General features: G+C 41.0%; 2 protein-coding genes across 2 annotated transcripts; both read left to right on the top strand.

Annotated features, from left to right (window-relative positions):
- The first annotated feature begins 3,866 nt into the window (after positions 1-3,866).
- On the top strand, positions 3,867-9,380 carry LOC105910494 (PI-PLC X domain-containing protein 1-like). Its single transcript, XM_031559194.1, has 6 exons — positions 3,867-3,945; positions 6,235-6,374; positions 6,867-6,995; positions 7,897-8,052; positions 8,200-8,383; positions 8,800-9,380. Exons 1-6 carry the CDS (start codon positions 3,867-3,869, stop codon positions 9,054-9,056), a joined length of 945 nt encoding a protein of 314 aa, XP_031415054.1. The 3' UTR covers positions 9,057-9,380.
- A 5,659-nt stretch (positions 9,381-15,039) lies between these two features.
- Positions 15,040-18,932, top strand: LOC105911683 (regucalcin-like). The gene is made up of 7 exons (XM_031558669.2): positions 15,040-15,267; positions 15,595-15,763; positions 15,935-16,117; positions 16,779-16,994; positions 17,494-17,625; positions 17,867-18,021; positions 18,480-18,932. Exons 2-7 carry the CDS (start codon positions 15,601-15,603, stop codon positions 18,528-18,530), a joined length of 900 nt encoding a protein of 299 aa, XP_031414529.1. The 5' UTR covers positions 15,040-15,267; positions 15,595-15,600; the 3' UTR covers positions 18,531-18,932.
- Positions 18,933-23,237: the final 4,305 nt, after the last annotated feature.

Here is a 23,237-nt window from a genome sequence, read left to right on the forward strand (position 1 = left end):
CAACACATTCTGAAAATACAATATAAAAATTGACGGTTCATTTACTAGATACTGTATGTGTACTTTATATATGGTACAATATATATACGGACAAAGTTTTGGGAATAAAACATAAAACATTTTAAAATATTTCCAACCTGACTTTGCACCAATTCGGTAGAATGGCCCATATAGAATATAGGCCATTCATCAACAACTGTAACAATGACTATCACATGAATAATTATAAAATAATTATGGACACAATGTTAAAATACTATACAAAAACAGTATGGCAATATGTGCCTGTGGTATTTTAATGTGGGTTAATAAAAATAAAGCACAATACATAAGAACGTGGAATAACGTGGTGTCCCATCGGGATACAGTGTTAGGTGAAAATTCACATTAAAGTTTACCTCAGACTCCGGAGTTGTGTATAGGTATCTCTTTATTCAATATGCATATCTGACTCACTCATGTCTTTGCAGACAAGAGAGAGGCAAAGTTAAACATATCACACAAGGTTTATATAAGTCGAAGTTGGCGTTCTCTGGAGCCTAAGCACTATGTCAGCAAAGATAACCTCATGTTGGGTTCCCACGTCCGAGGTCATCTTATTATGCTTTTTTGCAACGTTTGCGTATCCAATGTAGAAAAGAGGAACAACTAGTTTTTCTTATCAGCTCTCGCTTACACACACAGGGCCTCATTTACTAACAGGATTGCGCCCATTTCAGGCGTAAAATAGCGGGTAAAGACATAAAACCCTATTTCCAAAGGAGGCGCACCTGAGTAAAAGCGCAGATTACCGCTGCTAGGAAGTGGGTGTGGGAAAATGGGTGTTCGTCGCAAAGAGAGCCTAATTATGTATTAGTAACGAAACAAGAGGTGTTTTAGCATGACATATCAGCTGCTAAATGAAAACTATGTGCCTGCGAGAAATTTGAACAATGTTTATATTTGATATATCATTTAATATAGGCATACAAACAAATAGAATTACATACAAGTTCGGCCATGTCTTACCCAGAATCGCCGTTCATTGTATGGTTTAAACGGTATTTCATAGTTCAAGCACACTGAGTACAGTGCACACCTTCTGCGTAGGAGTAACGCGTATCTATTCAGGAAAAGTACTTATACTCGAAGTACACTAACTAAACTACCGGTAAGTAAATTGTAGAGACAGAGCAGCATATTCATTTCACCTTCCATGTTTATTTTGACGTTATAGCCTCTCAAGCGCAAGCTACCCCCAGTGCCATGGCAACCTACAACTACAGTTTTCAAATGTATCTGCCTAGGGCAGCGTTTTTGAAAAGCATGGTTTTCAGTGTTGGAATACGCCGTTTTAAAGTAAGGGGTGTCGTGTATTCCTACCAGACTATTTAACGGGATGCTATGGAGCAGTTAACCTGGATATTAACTATCCTAGCTATCTCTAGCTTTGAGACCCATCTTAACAGTTTGCAGTTGCCTGTGTGTGATTAACTCATGTTAATATGTGTGAATATGAACTTTCTTGTGAACATAAACTCGTTAATATGAAGCTGCACAGGCACCCTGAGGGGTAACCATAGCAACCCAGAAACTCAATGTTCACTGAAAAGTTTAATTTCCCCAAATCAGCTCACCAATAAAAGACAGTCTTGAATTCAAAGTGATCACAACTTTTAATGTGGACGGAAGGGCTAAACAGAGAAATATTTATGAGTTTCGATATTTACCTGGGTTAGTTTGCTGTAACCTCGTGAACCAAAAGCTCTAATTCTAATTTTAGCTCATCATCCACGGTGGAACACACAGGCTCTTTCTTCCCTATTTTCGCAGAGCCCTAAATAACACTAATGGGCGGTGTTAGGCGCAGATGACGCGACGAGGGTTCTTGTTTGATAAATAGGATGCAAAAAAACGTGCGTTTTTTGCGGTTTGGCAAAGGCGCAGATTAAGCTGCGGTCGCAATGTTAGTAAATGAGGCCCACAGAATGTACACTTTTAATCAGAGTGTATAACATAGTAGTAACATACAGAGACAGAAAAGCCATGTTTCAGCACACAAAGGCATATGATTAAAGTAAAAGATTTAACATTTCACACCGGGATTAAACAAGCCTGACTGTTAGCCTGGGCTGGACCAAGGTAGCTGTACAGAATAAATCTCTGTGGTAACTTATGTGCCACTGCTTTCATGAAACTGAGTCACAGCTAAATTCAGCCTGGATAACAGAAAAATCCCGGCTAAATCCGCTATCTAGGTTTTGTGAAACAGCCCTCTGGAACTGGATTTCTTAGTTCTTCTACAGTGTACTCGCATATGCAGCTTATATATTCTTATATCTTGGGAGTAATTTTTTATCATCCCTACCAGACTTATGGCTTCACGGAACATACCACTAAAGTATGTTAGGTGTTTAGCAAACGCTTTTGTCCAAAGCAAATTAAATAAGCAGTTTCCTAAAATACAGCTGGATCTGTGGGTAGCAAAGGCAGTTTCGAGGATGGTAACGCTAACCACTGTACCACCAACACCTATAATACACCTGGATCTGTGGGTAGCAAAGGCCAAGCTTCAAATAAACCATAATATTACATAGCATTTGCTTACAGGCATGTTGTCATAGTGGCCTACATATGAACATATACACAGGTCATACACAGGTCTCAAACTGTGCATTCTTCAATGCGTGGAGTTCTTCTAGCTAGCAGGCTCATTCCTGTCATTTGCACTCATTGCTAGGCAACGCTCTCAGCAAGCTAGTATAGCAGGAAGTTTAGTAGTATCCCCAACACAAGATACTTGGAAAAGAGAGGGACCAAGGGAAGCACCATTATTTCAACACAACTACTTTGTCACATGCACCCTGACTCAGTCTCAATATCGAAACTGCAAGTCACTTATGCCATCTCAGTCACCTTATTCATGTGTATAAAACAAAATGGCCATGATGCAGGATCTGGAAAGCCCATGAACTTTCCACCCCACCTCAAAAACACTTACCAATCGCAGACTTAGTCACATAAAGCGCTTTCGGCTCAAGGGACTCAGTTCTAGGAAATAACCACTGGGGAGCTCCCCTGGGAACTACATACCTCCAACGGCATTTTTCTTCTTTTTTTAAAGTGATATTAAGCCAGCTAACGGCTGTGGTTTTGTGGGTAGTTAGCTTGCTACCGTGGTAATGTTGGGTAGTTGGCTGGCAGACACCTCGCAAATCACCTCAGACATATTTTTTGGTTACAACAATGGGGTTATCTGATTGTACAGTGTTTATTTCTCTGTAACTTCTCTGTAAAATCTAAGCAAACAAATTATATATATATATATATATATATATATATATATATACAAACTCCATCTCTACAGAGTCTACCATCTTTTTTCTTGTTTGTTTCCAGAGCAACGCATTAGTTCGACCCATCACTGTACACTGATGTCATTTCCGACACTCATGGTTTCTGTTGTTGAGCCAGAGTACCCAGGGGATAAAACATTTTTTGCAAAATAACGTTCTGAGAACTATGATCATTCTCATTTCCTGCACTGCGGACACACAAAAAAGGAGTACTTCCTCCTTCTATGAACTATGGAAAAGTTCTTCCAGTCTGAAAGGGCCTATAATTACCAACCTACTTAGTGATAACCAATGGCTGAACAGGCAGCATTTAGTAGTAACCAATGATTGACAACTTATTAACATATATCCATAACTATATACTCATTAACATATAACCAATCATGTTAGGCCACGAGGCACAATGAAGCACAATAAAGCCTGAGTACTGTATTTAAGAACACAATTTATTGAATTGGTCACAACAAACTTGTAAACCACAGCGGAGACTCCTAATTCTTCATCTTTGCCAAAGTTGGAGCCATGACGAAAATGGTTGAACCGTCTAACTGGATGTCTCAACTCCCCTCGCCTCTCCACACAGCACCCCTCTGGGATATTGCCATACCTGGTGAGTACAGGCTACCTCCACAGGTGCTGCTAGGTTTCAATGGTGTCGTTTTACTCAGATTCAACATTCCATTTCAGCATTTAAAGCACACTTATTTGGTTTATTAAGGGTTCTTCCTGATAAACAGGGAGATTTTCTTTGCCCCTGTTGCAGTGTTCATTTTGGCAGCTATTTTAGATTTAGTCTTAAATGCACATTAGTTTTAGTCACATTTAGTCATTTTTATCCTCCTTAGTTTTAGTCTAATTTTCGTAGACGAAAACTCAGAACATTTTAGTCTAGTTTTAGTCACATTTAAAAGTCCATCTTATAGCCACATTAAACTCCTTTCCTTCCCTTCTCAGGCCCAGGGACCCCTTGTGTTGTGTCTACAACTGCATAAAAGTGAAGCTTGCAGTACATAAATTGTGGATGCAATTAGTCTCTAAGATACAGATCTCCTAATATATGCCTACAGCTTAATTCCAATTAATTCAATGTAAATAATCATTTTAAGGCAATACTTAATTAACAGTATTATCATTCAAATATAAGAGTATATCAAGTCTAGATTTAGAAGATTCCTGACCTTAGAGTTAAATCAACCACATATCCTCATATGAACCAACATATTTAACTAGACGGATAGTTTTGAGAGTTGAAAGTGGTGCCAATGATAATAACAATTGCATAAATAGGCAAGGAAGGATATGTAAACCAATCACATATTCATTTATTTTTTTATTGATTAATGTCATGCGTGGCCTGTCCTATATTCCATTCTGCAATGCGTTTACTAGCTAGCTATCGATAGCTAACTTAGCTAGCTATCGATAGCTAGTATAACTGTCGCTACACAATGGTAGTCCTTTGGGGGATCGTAGTCCCTCACATTGCGCATGCGTCATTTTGCGACACTGTCGACTGCTGTCGACAGCGAAGCCGCACGCGCATGCATCACAACGACAGATCCGTTTTCAATCATGGAGAAAAGCGACGAAAGCCAGTTTTTTGAAAACATGACCATTTATTTAAAAACAAAGAAGATGTCACAGTGGACAAAACAGATGAGGTGGAGGATCAAAAAGTCTCTCCCCAGTTTCGTTTCATATGTTGACGTAGAGCCTTATGCTGTTAGCCGTTTACAACATAATTAAATATAACATTAAATATACCCACATTATGCGTTAAGACAAGCCCCATATGTTGACGTTTAAACCGTTTACAACATTATTAAATATTACGTTAAATAAACCTACATTATGCGTTAAGACAAGCCAGATATGTTGATGTTGATGTTGAGCCTTATGCCGTAAACCGTTTGTGTCTGAGCATGCGCAATGTGAGGGACTACGATCCCCCAAAGGACTACCATTGTGTAGCGACAATAACTTAGCTATGCTACCTCATAGTTAGCCAACGTTAGCTAGCTAAATGTTTTGGAAATCATTTTCCAAGGCTAACGGGAGGTATCTATCGAAAATTACTAGCTAGTTATCCAAGCTGACACAACCTTTACACTCGACTGCCCCTTTGAAGTTAACTTAACGTTGGCTAATATATTCTAATAACTAGTTAACATTAGCTAATTATCCTTGACAGTTACTAGATAATTTACCTTGGCATAAATTGCAGGGTTGTCTTGTGCGCTTTCAGGTGCCTCTTGTTGCGTTCTTCTCACCTATTTTGAAGCCACAAGGTTTTTCTCCCGTTATTGCGGTGCATTGTGTTTTAATTAAAGACTGTCCAGATATCTATTCTTCTTTTTCTTCCAGTAGTACCGAGTGCTTGAACTTGAGCCATCATATAACGTTTGTTAGGGCGTCACTTGCATGTCTGAGGGCATCTCAGGGAGTGGAGGAGGGATACAGGACCGGGCAACTTTCAACCAATGATGTGCATACAAGTTTAGAAAAAAGAAATTGTGACTTAGTCAACCACCAACATTTTCGTCTCGTCTCGTCAACGAAAGTTAAAATAGATTTAGTCATAGTTTTTATTTTCAAAGATCCGTTTTTGTCACGTCTTAGTCTCGTTTTAGTCATTGGAAATGAACACTGCCCTGTTGCCATTGTGCTTGCTCTAAGGGGGTTCAGGCTCTGGGCTCTGAGACATTTTTTTTATTTTGGTGCTATATGAATCAAATTGAATTGAACTGAATTGAATTAAATTATTTGTCGTAAAGAACTAGCTAGAATGATAAGCAATAGACTATGTTTTTTTTTTAAACAAATGAGAGTGTTAGTACTTGGTTTTGCAGACCCATACTGTATGTATATATGATCCATCTGTATTTGTTAACATTACCAGGAAGCCATGACAGTATGACATACTGTTTGGACAGCTCCTCCATGTTAGAGCCAAATACCCAACCCACCTGGCTGAAGGAACTAGAGCATATTTTGCCAGGTCCCATCAACCCCTTTATCATGAACTGGGCCACTACACAGGTACAGAGTAACTTCAGTACAGACTGACGTCAAGCTGCAGCCTGTTGTTTGTCCAGTGTGTGTGCTCTTAAAATAAAAAATAAAAAATCTGGTGTTCCTATACAGCCATGGCTCTGTAAATGGGAAACTTACAGTAGCTCGGAGCTATCGAACCATAAATAATTCAACCAACCACGTTGCTTCAGGACCACAGAAGGGAGGAGTGAAACAATTTGAGCTGTTGAGCTCAAATGCCAACAACCTTTCGACAGAATCACAGACTCTACCTTTCTGTAGTGATTTGTTTTTAGTGTTGTGTGTTTGTAGATGTGTGACACTGTTCTGTTGACCTCTAGGATTTAACGATTATAAACAAAATGAGCCAATCAACCACAGTGCTTCAGCAGCACAGAAGCTATGGGAGCACTTTCACTTTCACTTTCAGAAGTGCTTCAGTTTGTTAGTGTTTGCTGTATGTTTGTAGATGTGTGACACTGTTCTGTTGTCCTCTAGGAACTAACTATTATTGAGCAGTTGGAAGCAGGTGTTCGGTACTTTGATTTGAGGATCGCTTGTAAGCCAGATGATCATAATCACACCTTGTACTTTGCCCATGGGCTTTACACAACAGTTACTGTGGAGGTAAGCAGGTACCACACACACACACACACACACACACACACACACACACACACACACACACACACACACACACACACACACACACACACACACACACACACAGACACACAATGACAGGAAGACAAATAGAATTTAATGCACCAATCAAAAGGCAGAGACTAATGATGATAAATTGACGATAATGCCACTTTTGAAGCATGTTTTTGTAAACAACTAGTATCGGCAAATGCACACAAACGTGAATTAATAATGAATTAATCACGTACACACATACACTAATTCATGATGGTTTTATGGTATATGGTCATGTAAAGGACAGATAAACACACCTGTCGTTTTAACTAGCTACCTAGGCTATGCATTATCCAGTTCTGTGGTCCAGGATGGGAAAAGGGAGAAAAAAAACATTCACAGCATGACATCACCAACTACAGTATATCACGAAAAAACGTAGTACTGCCGTTTTAAGGTCCAGAGTAGTTTCCCTGAAAAGTACCATATTTATTCTGGACTATGCAATTAGCACCAGTCTCAGTTTGACAAGTAAAGTAAGATCAAAGTGGTCATGTGAATACAGTTGCTATGTTAAATCATATTACTTACCTTTTTTTTTTTTTTTTACAAATATGATGCTTCTTGAAGCTACAATATCAATTTTCCTGTTGCTTGTGATGTTCACAAAATGAGAGCCAGACAGCAATCAAATAGAAAACGTATACTGTGTTCATCACTGCCAGGTGACCTGAAAATATACTAGTTAAAAATGCCTAAACATTTCCATTTCATCAAATGAGCTCTGCTTTTAACCAGAGGAGTATATTGTACATCACAGAAATGGGCTCTGTTTTTAGGGTGTTTCTACAAAGATGTATTTACCTAAGTGATTCTCGTGCTCCCTCAGGAGACCTTCAAAGATGTTGCCCAGTGGTTAACACATCACCCAAAAGAGGTCATCATTCTAGCCTGCTCAACATTTGATGGCTTGGACAATGGCGACCATCAGAAGTTCATTGCCCAACTGAACCAGCTCTTTTCAAAGAAACTCTGCCCTTATACGGTTCATGCACTTGATTTATGTGTGGTATTGACGCACATTTTAAGAAATTGTATTATTACGATTAGCTTGTTTTATGAGGACATTACAATAAAAACACCAAAGACATCACAACTGATTTATATATACTGTGTCTGTTTCTCCTCCTAGGTGATCCCCTCTCTTCAGCTGTGCTGGGATCAGAAATATCAAGTGATCCTTTCCTATGACAATGACGCAGCCTCCGGCCACCAGGAGCTGTGGCCAAAAATGGACTATTGGTGGGCTAACAAGACATCTGCAAGTCAGGTTATAGAATACTTGGATAATCGCTTGCAGAGCAGCGGACGAGATTGTAAGTCAAGCCCAAAAAGAGACTAGACTTGTTCTCTAGTCTACAATGATGGCAATATACTGATGCAGAATCGGAAATCCACAAAATTGTGACTTTACTGGTATAGTCTTAGTATTTTCTATCTACCACTACTACTACTATACTGATGATAATAATAATAATAACAATAATAATAATAAGTGGTGAGAGTATGTTTGACAGAAAACTGTGTTCAGTGAGTGATTTTGTGTGTGTGTGTGTGTGTGTGTGTGTGTGTGTGTGTGTGTGTGTGTGTGTGTGTGTGTGTGTGTGTGTGTGTGTGTGTCTGTCTGTCTGTCTGTCTGTCTGTCTGTCTGTCTGTCTGTCTGTCTGTCTGTCTGTCTGTCTGTCTGTCTGTCTGTCTGTCTGTCTGTCGGTCTGTCTGTTGTATACCATAGGCAGCCTCTTCTTTGTGGCTGGTCTGAACCTCACTGAGGATGCAGCGTACGTGTTGGAACATCTGTTCTCATCCATGAAAGAAATGACTCTTAAAGCTTATCCCGATTTACTGGGGTGGGTCAAAAATCAACGCTGTGGTCAGGGCAAAACCTGCATCAACATTATCGCTTCTGATTTTGTGGGTGTAAATGATTTTGTCCAGCTGGTATATCAGCTCAACTGGAACAAATTGGTAGGACAAGGGTCCAAACGCTAGATGTTGATAATAAGAGAAAGTGAAATAAAAAAGGGAATTAATATTCTTCTCTTTTTTAAGTAGCTTTGTTCAGTTTTAGTGTTATTTGCAGGTAGAAATTAAGCTTCTTAAAATTAATTGGTTTATGATAAGCGTGACTATACTTCCTAATCCTTAGAGCATTAGGGGACATTTTCCTGTGAAATGTGGGGGAACACCATGATCTGAAATTTAAAAAAGACACTGTAACTTGCCAAACCTGGAACAAATAATCTTGTGGTCTGTGTTCTTAAACGTCTTTGCAATGTTTGGGTTCTTGATGTTCAATAAAGGTGTGTAAAAATAGATTGTGTAAGTATTGTAGTTGTTCTTTTTCCTGACATCATGATTTGTATATGGGGAAAATCTCATGTATTCACTTGTTTCACTCGGGTAAAATTACAGGGGGTGTGAAGTTGATACAAAGTCAAGAGCAAATCCAGTAATTAACTCTGAATTTGAATAGAGTTTCAATAATTACACAAATGTCAAATATACACTGAAAGGGAATCATGCTCTTTGTAATTTACGCACATTTTGTGGGCTCTCAGCCTTGTTGGTACACATTCTGTGATTTAATCCGAAATTTCCGTGTGGATTAAACAGGAATTTACGTAAACAGTCAGCCTCTCTTCCAATCAATCACTATAACTGTAGCCTGGTGTCACCTGAACTACACCCCCTGACCTGGAGACTTCCTCAATGTCATTACATAACTTTACCATGTTTCTATGACTTCGGTGCACTAGGAGAAGCGCCACCAAAAATGAGGGTAATAATAATAATAATAATAATAATAATAATAATAATAATGATAATAATAAAACTTGTGAACGCAATCACATAAAAATGGAAAGGAGAGTGAAAAAGAGTCAGGGTGAAGAGAAAGAGTGAAGAGAGTAAAGAAGAAGAGAAAATGAAGTGATACAGAGAGATGGAGTGTAAGAGTAGTTGTGGAGGGATAGATAGATAGAAACATACAGAGACGTAAGGCCTATAGTGACACGGGCAGAGAGAAAGGGAGCCTTCATATTGGCACAGGTGTCAGTGAATCACAGGTGCATGCCGGTTGAATTACGCTTTTATGATGTCACAATGGCCCAATGTAAGTCTGTGGGAGAAATTGTATTTGTTTTTCTTCAATATCTTACAAAGTATAAAGTTCCGAAAAATGAAAAATAGATAGCAGAAGAGTCCTTACGCGACAATGTTTAAACAACGTTTCTGCGTTAAACAATTCGAGCAGAATTAGTCGCAAAAAAGGGTACAAAGCAGAAGAAGAAGAAGAGGAAGAAGAAGAAGAAAGCACCAGATAACCAAACAGCACATTGCTTTGCATGCACTGTAATACAAGTTATTGTATTGTATATTGTACTTGAAATGGGTTTTGTTGATGGGGGTTCTGCTGTTCCCTTTCAGGCCTGCACTAAACAAATAACCCGGTATGTTCAACTGCAACTAACTGTTATGTATGAATGCATTTGTGTCAATGTTTGTGTGTGCGTGTGTGTGTGCGTGTGCGTGTGTGTGTGTGTGTGCGTGTGTGTTTGTTTGTTTGCTTGTGTGTTTGTGCAAAAGAGTGAGCAGCCCTCAGTCATTATGTGGGACATAGCACCTTCTGGTGGCCGGCAAGTGTAGAGACACCATCCTGTATCCTTCATCTGTGTTGATAGTTTATCGAAATCTAGTTGGCTGTGCAGATCTTGTGTGTAATCTGTCATGCATGGACAATCATTTGCCACAGGGATGGAAATGGTGTAGTAATAAATAGGCTTGAATGAAAGTGAATGGGAAACAGCCATTAGTCAAATGGCTGACAAAGGTTCCTGTTCTGCAAAGTAAGAGTGGCTTTGTAGTCTACTGGTTAGCAGGGTGTGTCTCTTTTTGCTGGTTGACCCTTTACCTCTGGTGTGGAGAGCTGGATGGGGTTTGCATCATCAGCAGCACACACCACGAGCTGCTGCAGGAGGTGCCAGGTCAGAACACACACACACACACACACACACACACACACACACACACACACACACACACACACACACACACACACACACACACACACACTAGGAGTTGCTACAGAAGGTGCCAGGTCAGAACCCACACACTGGGCCTACTGCAAGGTGTGTGTGTGTGTGTGTGTGTGTGTGTGTGTGTGTGTGTGTGTGTGTGTGTGTGTGTGTGTGTGTGTGTGTGTGTGTGTGTGTGTGTGTGTGTGTGTGTGTGTGTGTGTGTGTGTGTGTAAAACTGGCCCTTGATCTCCCAACATGATTCAGTGCAATTCTGTGTCAGAATGCTAAATGACTAAATGTAGTTGTAAATCAAGGTGCCTTGCTCATTCAACTCCCTCTTAACTCTCTCTCATGCACACACACACACAGACACAGACACAGACACAGACACAGACACAGACACAGACACAGACACAGACACAGACACAGACACCGGACACAGACACACAGACACACACACACACACACACACACACACACACACACACACACACACACACACACACACACACACACACACACACACACACACACACACACACACACAAAGACACAGATACACTGGCATTGGGCTCTGTACAGCACTATGGGACAATGACTGTGACATGTCAATTGTTAATGGCATGATACAAATAAATAAGGTTTAATGGAGTTGAATATTTGTAATATCATCCTCATATACCAAGTGTCAGACATTGGATTAAAGAGGCCATGCCAGTAGTGTCTCCTTTCTGCAACAGTACTCACCAGTCTCTTGCAGTGTATTTGTCTCTTTTTCAGTCTGATCAGTCAGGGTCTGGTCAGGTCAAATATTTCATTTGTGTCTCTGATAAGCTAGATGAAAGATGTTCCCTCTTAAAACCACAAAAGAACAGTCCTATTAATTGTTCTTCATTCACCGTCACATTCTCCACACCCACACACACACACACACACACACACACACTTGACTGCCCCCCACCACTTTCTCTCTTCCCCTCTCAATTCCACTTCTATTCGACAAACATATGACTGTAGTGTGGACAATGTCATGAACCTGTCTTATATACACACACACACACACACACACACACACACACACCACGAGCTGCTGCAGGAGGGGCCAGGTCGGAACACACACACTGGGCCTGCTGCAAGGTAGAAGTGTGTGTGTGTGTGTGTGTGTGTGTGTGTGTGTGTGTTTGTGTGTTTGCGTGTGAAACTAGCCCTTGATCTCCCAACATGATTCAGTGCAGATGTGGACAATGTCATGAACATCTCTTACACACACACACACCTCCCTGTCCCCCACCACTAGGAACTAAATGCAAAATATCAAAATATCATCAAACAGCATTCTTCTTCTGCCTCCCTGTCCCTCCTTCTCACCACCCCTCCTCCCTCCACTTCTCGCTCTTTTTTCATTCTCTCTTTATTTCTCTATCTCCCTCTCCCTCCATATCTCTGCCTCTCTCTCTCCCTCTCCCTCCATATCTCCCTCTCCCTCCATATCTCTGCCTCTCTCTCCCTCCATATCTCTCTCTCTCCCTCCATATCTCTCTCTCTCCCTCCATATCTCTGCCTCTCTCTCTCTCTCCCTCCATATCTCTCTCTCTCCCTCTCTCCTGCTGTGTAGCTGCTGGAGTTTGAGCCTCGCTCTGGAGAGCAGGTCCCCCTCTTATTGAAGATGAAGCGCAGCTAGCTGGCTCTGAGCGAAGCTATTGAGAGTGGAGACACTGATCTGGGTACAGCACACACACACACACACACACACACACACACACACACACACACACACACACACACACACACACACAAAATCTAGCTGAGCAAAACTATTGAGAGTGGAGACACTGATCTGGGTACAGTACACACACACACACATACGCTCATATTAAGAATTATGAACAGCAGGGGGGGGGGTGAGCTTTCAAAGGGCTTGAGGTGTGACAGGCATCAAAGGTTTTGAATGCTAACATTCTAGACATGTAATAGTACATGTAATAAATAATAATAATTAAAAAAATACTAATTTTAATGTTTATTTCACAATTACACATCTGTCTTCATATCTCAGTACTGACTGCAGGAAGACGTCAAACAATTCTTACACATCAAGTTTGACTTGTATGGTCTTGATACATTGAAATGATTCTGAATGCTGGAATCCAGTGAAGCCTAGACAGAACACACCATCTCTAGGGATAAAGACGTCAGATTAAACACAACACACAAACACATAGAACAGGCTAGATAGAAATGCAAAGGCAAGGCATAATTTTAATTTCTAAATGCAATATACTGTAGGAATGTGTTCTGCAGTGCCAGCTGGCCATGTGTAAAGTAGCCATTTGCTTCATATAACCTTATTTAGAGTGAATGAGCCACTGAGGTCACAGTAGCACCAGTCTCATATTGCCACAGTATGGCGTTCCTAAAATCATTAGGAACAGACATGTCATGTGAATGCCTGCATGAAGAGTACTCTGAAAGACTGGATTTGAAATTCATGAACCGTGTGTGGTTTGTCTTGCAGTTCTGTAAACACCAAAAACAGAACACTCTGAAAGACCTCTTCAAACAAGATGATGACCATCAGGAATTAGGGAACTTCTATGTGAAGGCCAGCTACAAAGAGAAGGTGTGTGGATGTGCCTGTGCGTGCACATGTGAATCGTATACTGCTTTCTTACACTTAAGTATCAGACACCCTGAATCCCATTTAATCTTGTGGATTGTTATCATGTGCTGGGAGCTGTAAAATGAATCATAAAATGCTTGTTTTAATGTGAAGGCCAGCTACAAGGAGTAGGTGTGTGTGTGTGTGTGTGTGTGTGTGTGTGTGTGTGTGTGTGTGTGTGTGTGTGTGTGTGTGTGTGTGTGTGTGTGTGTCATATACTGCTTTCTTACACTTAAGTATCAGACACCCTGAAACCCATCCAATCTTGTAGATTGTTATCATGTGCTGGGAGCTGTAGAATTAATCATAAAAAGATGTTTTAAACACAGCTGGGGTGAAAAGACCTTAACTCTGCAAATATGTGCGTGTGTGTGTGTCTCAGAGGTTGGAGGCCCGATTGTCTCTACTGCAGAGTGCTGTAGATGAATACAGTAAAGCAAAGAACGAGTTTGCTGCCAAGGTATGTCAAGCGTGGGACCCCTCACCTGTCACTGGGAATAAACATTACTATGCACTCCTTATAAAATAACAGGTCATTGTGCTAAGGGGTTATAATCAAGTGCTCCATTCAGTTGAAATGGAGCTGTCCTGAAAGCATTTCTGAAAGAAGGTTTCAGACAAAACAAAAAACTGTGAATTGATGGCTGAACTGAGAGGAACAAAGTACCCCAAGCACACTGATGGTCTATGGCTCGACTGCTTGCAGCTTACCCCAGTCCTGGCCTTACACTCATCCCTAATGGGAAAGCATGTATGTTCACGTTGTGTGTCAACTTGTTTTACTTTATTTTGAACAGAATCTCAAATCTAATGCAGAGCTTTGAGGAAGTATAGGCATGAGTACTTCCCCATACCTACACATAGCTGCTTCTCGTCTGCTTTCACGACTGTCTTTATAATAGTCTGCCATACAATGAGGTGTATGGTCTCATTAAACAGATTATATGTGCTCTTGTGTTTCTGTTTTTCTATAAATATGCTTACATATGTGCTGCTAGAAGGGAAAGGGGAGTGTTAATAGGAGTAAAATAAGTTGGGATGATATATTTCATAACACTGTGGTTACAGTGTATGAAACTGTAACTGCAAACTGAATCTTAAATGAAAGTCATGCAGATCAGTTGCTAACATGGGCTACAGATATTTTAACAGTAAAATAGGGTGTTCTGCACCGGTGTTTTTTCTCTCTCGTATGAGTGGCATAGTGAGCATTTGTTAACTTGTTTTGAGGGAGACAAAGCTGCCCAGTGCCCAGATTCCACTGAATAAAGTCGAGGGCAGTCAGCTCTGATCTCTTTGACACGGCGGTAATCAACTAATTTCGGCCAATGCGGTTTACATGAACAGGCTAGTATATGAAGCGTACGACAAGGGGCTTTTGATTCTGCTGACGACTACAGATTATAAATTGTTGCAGAGGTGCAGTAGGCAGTGGTGTATAAAACTCTGACCGCTGCCAACTTCAGAGCATTGACTGCTTACGAGAGTCTGGAACTGACGAAGTCAACGAAGCGTTTTCAACGAGGTGAGATTTAATTTAATGTTTTTGCTATGAAACTGCATGTAACCACAGCGAAATAGGAAAATAGCCTAAACTTTGAAGTTTTAAATTTGCACGCAGCAGATTACAAGTAGCAACTTCGACGGAAGTTGTTCCGCTTCAGTTTGGTGGAGCCTGTTTACACTGAAGCCGAATTCGATTTACGTTTCAGTCATATCTACGTCAGGCTATGTAAAATGACCATGGGACAAGGTTTCCAGCCTGTTGATTTTGATGTGTCAACTAGCAAGCAACAATGTGTGAAATTGTGCAGCCACAACACTTAAATAAACAGCTTTTGTTTTTGACCAGGAGAACATGTCATCAATCAAAGTAGAGTGTGTTGTGAAAGAGAAATGCGAAATTGGCGAGAGTCCGGTTTGGGAGGAGAAGGATGGCACCCTTATATATGTTGACATAACTGGCCAAAGAGTGAGCAGGTGGAACCCTGCGACCAATAAGATTCAGAGTTTGCGCACCGGTGAGTCAAGCACTTATAATATTGCTATCGTTTGATGTGTAGCCTGTGTATGAAGTAACTCATGACTGTTCACTATAAACTCGTGATCATAGCGAGTTGTTAGGGTTACCAACTTGCAAAGTATCTGACATGAAGTAACGCATAACTCTCTCCATTCCCTACCATCTGTAGAGAAGTATGTGGGCTCTGTCGTGCCCCGGAAGTCCGGGGGTTATGTGATTGCGGAGGGTACCCGGTTTGCGTCGGTGGACTGGGAGAGGCAGAAGATCACTACTATTGTCAATATGGAGGGCGAGAAAAGCAACAATCGTTTCAATGATGGGAAAGTTGATCCCGCTGGCAGATTTTTTGCAGGTGTGAAATCACAACTTGAAGAATTATGGAGTTTTGGTCTAAAACTTGCAAGCTACGTAGCTACCCAAAAAGCATACAACAATTTTGACCACCCCACCAACATCCCAGTTGTCACTGCTAAAAGCTGGCAAAATCGTTGGTGATGTGCTGTGAAGGCTTTTCAAATTGTTTTGCACAGTTCCTACCCGAAGCACAGAACTGCATAGTCGGCAGGTGGGAATTGAGGGTGTCTTTATCTGTCCTTCATATGACCATATTCCATCAAACATAATTTAAAGATAATATCAAAAGTAATTGGACGGAACGGAGGTGACGGACCTGCAAATCCTTTCAATTCAGTGACATGGAAGTGAAATAATCATATAGTCATAGTATCCATTCATCTACATGTGCCTTATAATAGCCTATAATAGACAGACACTTGATGTGATGTGATGCCTATTCTTGCCACAACTGTCAGTAGAGTAGTTTACTGAAACTGGCAGCTGGTGGTTTATGGTCTGTACAGAAGAGCATATGCTCTTTCTCAGTTCTGTTTTTTTCATGCTGGCAAAACCTTGTTGTCTCAGCTATCTTAAATCTCAGTATTGGATAATCTTCTGAGGAAGCGTAGAACACTGTTCTGCCATGTTGAAAAACTAATATACCTCTCCGTTTTCAGGCACCATGGCGATAGAGGTTCGTCCTGGAGAGCTGGAGAGAAAGCAGGGGTCTCTGTATACCCTGTACCCCAACCACACTGTGGTCAAACATTTTGACCAGGTCGACATCTCCAATGGTCTTGAGTGGTCCTTGGACCACCGCACCTTCTATTACATTGACAGCTTGGCCTACACGGTGGACGCCTTTGACTATGACCTGAGCACGGGCAGCATCAGTATGCTTTATTTGTATCTCTATTTATGTATCTTTCATACATATCTATGATTTTTTGATGATGGCTGACATTGTATGGACTGCGCAACATTTTGCTTACTTTAAAGGTGATTTTCTTGACAACTAGATTTACCGTAGTTTCAGGCGCGTCAAGTGGTATGAAAATATACATATGTCGTGAGAAACAGCCATAAAGCTTTCCAGGACCATTTTAATGTCAGTGTGAAAGGAACTCACTGTCATATTATAGCTGAGCAGTGATTGGCTGTTTGTGAATTGTGTTGGTGGTACAGTCTGCATCTCTCTCATCCTGCATTCTCTGTCTTCCTGCCTTGCTCCTCTTCAGTGATGGTACTACTTCTAGTGGGTGTCATGGCATTGTACATCTCATATCTGGTGTACAGTATATGTGTAATGTGTGTGTGTGTGTGTGTGTGTGTGTGTGTGTGTGCGTGTGTGTGTAATGTGTGTGTGTGTGTGTGTAATGTGTGTGTGTGTAGGTAACCGGAGAGTGGTGTACAAGATGGAGAAGGAAGAGGCCATCCCTGATGGAATGTGCATTGACACTGAGGGCAAGCTGTGGGTGGCCTGCTACAATGGAGGGAGAGTGCTACGCATTGATCCACAAACTGGTTGGTCTGTGTGTCTGTGTGTATGTGTGTGTGATGCAGCAACATTATCTTAATTCTGGAAATTTGATCATATGATATCCATGTTTTTATGGTCCTCAAATTTAAAACTTGTTTCCTTGAGTTGGACAAACGATTTGTGGACTGGGAAAATGAAAGATAACTTTCTTATCTTGGTAAGAGTGCTCTCGACCACTCGTGAAATTTTCTCGTTTGAGTTTTTTTGTGTTGCCATCTCTCATAGGCACTCGCCTCCAGACAGTAAAGTTCCCAGCAGAGAAGATCACCTCCTGCTGTTTCGGTGGAAAGGACTACTCTGATCTCTACGTCACGTCTTCCTGGAAAGGCCTGGACGACGCAGCAATGGCCAAGCAGCCTCAGGCTGGCTGCATTTTTAAGGTGAAAGTGCTTCCTCCTATTGTGATTTGTTTTTGGACATCTGGCCGCTCAAACCAGGAAAGGAATGAGCAGGGGGTTTCTGCTTATATCATGTGATACTGCTCTCACCTGGTTTTCCTCATCTCAACTTTGTTAGGTTATACCTGTAAATATGCCATTTCGTAACCAGTAAATCTCTGTTTTGCAGTAATATGTTATACAATGCATCTGAACTAGTGTATCATTTGTAGAAATTACTTAATTTCAAGCTGTGAGATTTGTTGCACTGACAGATAGGTTAACACTTCATTTTTATTCCTTTAAAAATACAGTGCAGTTCACCAACATTTGGTTACTGATGTCTAACAGGTGTATCAGAAGTGAAATTAGTTAATTTGTTTATCCCCTTGTGTGTACCCAGTACACTAAAGAGGCTTTTTATACACTTATACTTATATATATTTCTGTTTGTGTTTAAGGTGACTGGTTTGGGAGTGAAAGGAATTCCCCCATATTCATTCGCTGGATGAGCCTGTTGAAAGGGGAGCTGAATTGAAGACAAAGAGGAATCAATCAGGAAATGTACAGACATGTCACAGTCAATGCTATAGTTACATGTCACGTCTTGCTTTTGAGTATTTAACATGAAAACTTGTTAATTTGAGAGTTTAGGTTTAGAAGAACCATTGAACTAACACAGCATAATCACAGGATAACAATGATTTAAAATGATCATGAAAATGCATCTCCAAGATAATACCACTGCTATTAAAAGGTAATGAGACCATATTGTCTTTTTAAGCATGTGACCGGATGCAACACACAATGAAATTCAATGTAGACGTTGCCCTGGCACAGTAATTTGTTTTAAAGAACCACAGATGGCATAGCAGCATTCTCCATAAAATCAGTTCATGTTCATAACTTTTGATGCAGGACAATAAAGCTTATATAAAGCATTTGTTCACCAGACTTGTGTATTTGATGACTGTGTAAATGGTTAATGTAATTTGATACCCCTAAGTACTAGTCATGATGCATTATTCTGTCTACATTTCAAATGAAAACGAAACCAAAAAGGAAGTGAGGAACTTCCTCAAATGCATGACTGGCTGATAGCCCTATAGCTAGTATGAGACTCCAGTCAGACTTCTAACAGAAGCTGGTTGGGCAAGAACCCTCCCAGACAATCAGGGATTTCACGATTTCACAAACTTTCTTTATGGTAAGACATTGCTCCTAGCATAAGCCCATCAATCTTTAATTAATTAATGTCTAGCTACTGGTGAGGTGTGTGTGTGTGTGTGTGTGTGTGTGTGTGTGTGTGTGTGTATTGTTTTCTTTAAAAAAAACTACAAAACCTGGGTGCAGGAATTTACTACATTAGTTTTTTTGTAAAATGTATGGGCTACTAAAATTCTTCAACTCTACCAAAATGTCAGAACCTATGAAAGTGCCGGCCACTTTGCATCAACCCCTTAATCAGTTGGTAGTTACAACCCAACGAGACGAAGCATTTCTTGCCGCATTAACTTTACCGTGTAGGCAGTGCTAACCTGTGGGATAGCCTGGTCTCTTATCTGGACAATCGCACGTTTGGGTTCATCTGTGCTAGAGTCGGAGTCATAATGGAGACACCTCGTCCGTCTGACTGGATGTCTCAACTGCCCTCTGAACTCCCCACAGTACCCCTGTGGGAGATCGCCATGCCTGGTGAGTGCAGGCTACCTCAGTAGACACTCGTAGGTATCAGTGTTGCCGTATTACCGAGATGATCAGCTGATCGAGTGCCGTTTATTTTCTACAAAGCCACGGTTCTGAAGTAAAGGCTGCCACCTTGTGGCCTTGGAAGGCCATTGTGTCAGTGTTTCGGGCAGACCATCATTTTACTGTAAATGGACATTCTATATCACTGTACAATAAATCTTATATAATGTAAGAGCCTTAAATACCCTTTTTGATACTGTCATTTTCCAAACCTGGGGCAAATAATGTTGTGGTCGGTTCTTTATGTTTAAGCCCTTGCTATGTTTGAGTTCTTGATCTTCAGTTAGGATGTGTGAAAATAGATTGTGTAAGTATTTTTAGTTGTTCTTTTTCCTGACATTGTGATGTTTATGTGAGGAAAATCTTTGTATCGCATTCTCTTGTTTCCCTCTGGTGACTCTCATATCATACAGTGTTTGGGGTTGGGCCTGCCTGATAGGAATTCATTAGTTCATGAGACCTTGTACCAAAGAACATCTCACTACAATGCCTGAGTAGACCTCCGAAGTGATTGCCAAACTCAGTAGTTCAGTTGGTCAATTCTATATTTATACTGAGTGTGATACGAACATGGACGGATTACGAAACCATGGGCCCCTGGGCCCCTGGGCCTGGACATGTAAAAGCCCCCCCCTCCCCCCTTTGAGCACCCGCCCGCATAAATTGTGCGCTTGCAAAACATTACTTAAGTGTAATGTCATTTTTTTTCAAAAGCACAATAACTAAATTCACCTGTACCTCAACAGGATTTACAGCACACATTACTTAATGTAATGAATAATTCACTAATTTCCGGATACGTCCCCAAATCATTTAAAATAGCAGTGATCAAACCATCTCTCAAAAAACCTAACCTTGATCCTGATAATCTAGCTAACTATAGACCCATATCTAACCTCCCCTTCTTGTCAAAAATACTTGAAAAAATAGTAGCTAAGCAACTTACTTCCTTTCTACACCAAAACAAAATCGAAGAAACCCTCCAATCTGGCTTTAGAGCCCACCACAGCACTGAAACGGCCTTAGTCAAAGTCCTGAATGACCTACTAATCGCATCCGATCATGGGTGCACCTCAATACTAGTTCTCCTAGACCTTAGTGCCGCCTTCGACACTATAGATCACCATATCCTATTACAGAGACTTGAACACCATGTTGGCATCAAAGGCTGTGCCTTATCCTGGTTTAGATCTTACCTTTCTGATCGCCATCAATTCGTTCACGTCCATGAGAAGTCATCCAATCACACTAGAGTAAGCTACGGTGTTCCCCAAGGCTCTGTCCTCGGACCACTGCTCTTTTCCCTTTACATGCTACCCTTAGGTGCTGTCATAAGGAACCATGGCATTAACTTCCACTGCTATGCTGATGACACCCAACTCTACCTATCCATGAAACCTGATGAAATTGTACATTTACCCAAGATAGAAACTTGCCTGCAAGATGTAAAATCTTGGATGGCTAACAACTTCCTGCTCCTCAACTCTGATAAAACTGAGGTTATGCTTGTAGGCCCCGATCAATTGAGAATGACATTATCTAGCCATCTATCGACACTCGATGGAATCCCAACACCCAATACTAGCATCAAAAACCTTGGTGTAACTATCAACCAAGACCTCCTATTTGACTCACACATAAAACAGATCTCAAAGACATCATTTTTTAATTTACGCAATATTGCCAAAATTAGAAAAGTCCTATCCCTCCAAGATGCAGAAAAACTAATCCACGCATTTATTACTTCCCGACTAGATTACTGCAATGCTCTCCTGTCCGGATGCAGCATCAACTCAATAAAGAGCCTCCAACTTATACAGAACGCTGCTGCCCGTACACTCACCAGAACTAAAAAATATGAGCACATCTCACCTGTACTTGCCTCTCTGCATTGGCTCCCTGTCAAAAGTAGAATTGATTTCAAAGTACTCCTGCTAACATACAAAGCCCTAAATTACCTGGCTCCAAACTACCTTAAGGAACTAGTTGTCCCCTACTGCCCCCTAAGACCGCTCCGTTCCCAGAGTGCAGGCCTCCTTGTAATTCCAAGAATATCAAAAACCACAGTAGGAGGCAGAGCCTTTAGCTACCGAGCCCCCCTCCTCTGGAACAATCTCCCTGCCTCCATCCGAGATGCAGACACCCTACCTATATTCAAATCAAGACTAAAGACATTCCTCTTTAGTGCATCCTATAGCCATAAGTAATTGCGTCAACAAACCCATCACCTGCTGGGCCAGCCAGTCAGCAAGCATAACTAGACATAACTGAACACATAATGAAAAAAAAAATGAAAAAAAAAAAAAAATTAAAAATGTATATCACTGGGCTACAGACAGCGTATGTTGTACCCTGCAACCCTAACAAAGCTTACGACTAAAATCTCCATATGTACCAAACCAAACTAATTGCTAAATGGCAGCATAACTAAACATAACTAATGCTAAACCAAACTAAATGCCAAACCAAACTAAATGCTAAATGCCAGAATAGCTAAACACATCTAAAACACATGCAATACCCCCCTAATCAACATAACTGGGCTACAGACAGCGTATGTTGTACCGTGAAGGAGTGCGGAAGATCCCGGGTACAGCACACGGCGTGTATTGCGACTGTCACCAGCCAACTAAATACTAAATAAAATCCCCATACACCCAGCCAGGCAGCCTCTCTCTCTCTCTCTCTCTCCCTCTCCCTCTCCTTTCTTATCACATTGCTAATGCCTATAATAACCCACTCACTCTGTTCTTTTTCTTTCTCTCCTAATCTAGACTATCTTCGCCATGGGACGCTGCTGTAGTCTCTCTACCCGGTCTACCTGCAGAAACCCTCGACCAATTGCACCCACCGCCACTGCACTGCCGTACACTTACTCTACCTCATACCCTATGCTAGCATTTATATACAATATATATTATTGCCACCATCGACATGTTTCTCTGTTCCTACTCCCCTTACCCCTGTAATAGTAACCCTATCAGCACAGTGTATATCCACTAAACTGGTCTTGTCTGTATCATGTATTTACCACTGGATGTCTGTATATATATTATGTACATCTACCAAATGCAGGCTATGTACAACACCTGTTGTTTCCCTTCCCCTTCTGCCACACAACCCTCCCCCCTTCCCCCCTTCCTATCTCCACCCGGCCGACCTCAAGCAGATGGGTTCCCCCTTATGTGCCGTGGTTCTGCTTAAGGTTCCTTCCTGACTAACAGGGAGTTTTTTCTTGCCCGTGTTGCCATTGTGCTTGCACTAAGGGGGTTTCAGGCTCTGGGCTCTGTAAAGCGCCTAGAGATAATTGTATTGTTATGGCGCTATATAAATAAAATTGAATTGAATTGAATTGAATACACATTATTTCTAACACACAGCGCAGGTACACTCAATTAAAGCCAACAGCAAATTAACAAAATACCTCTTTCAACCACAAATAAGAGATACATAACAGCGACTTCACGCAG

Source organism: Clupea harengus, chromosome 21 (genome assembly GCF_900700415.2).
Source record: "Clupea harengus chromosome 21, Ch_v2.0.2, whole genome shotgun sequence".
NCBI classification, from domain to species: Eukaryota; Metazoa; Chordata; class Actinopteri; order Clupeiformes; family Clupeidae; genus Clupea; species Clupea harengus.

Coding starts and splice junctions, on each gene's coding strand:
- LOC105910494 (XM_031559194.1), top strand. CDS start 3,867: ATGGTTGAACCGTCTAACTGGATGTCTCAACTCCCCTCGCCTCTCCAC. Junction 3,946..6,234: donor CTGGGATATTGCCATACCTG/GTGAGTACAGGC, acceptor TAACATTACCAG/GAAGCCATGACAGTATGACA. Junction 8,384..8,799: donor GCAGAGCAGCGGACGAGATT/GTAAGTCAAGCC, acceptor TGTATACCATAG/GCAGCCTCTTCTTTGTGGCT.
- LOC105911683 (XM_031558669.2), top strand. CDS start 15,601: ATGTCATCAATCAAAGTAGAGTGTGTTGTGAAAGAGAAATGCGAAATT. Junction 16,995..17,493: donor CCTGAGCACGGGCAGCATCA/GTATGCTTTATT, acceptor GTGTGTGTGTAG/GTAACCGGAGAGTGGTGTAC. Junction 17,626..17,866: donor ACGCATTGATCCACAAACTG/GTTGGTCTGTGT, acceptor CATCTCTCATAG/GCACTCGCCTCCAGACAGTA.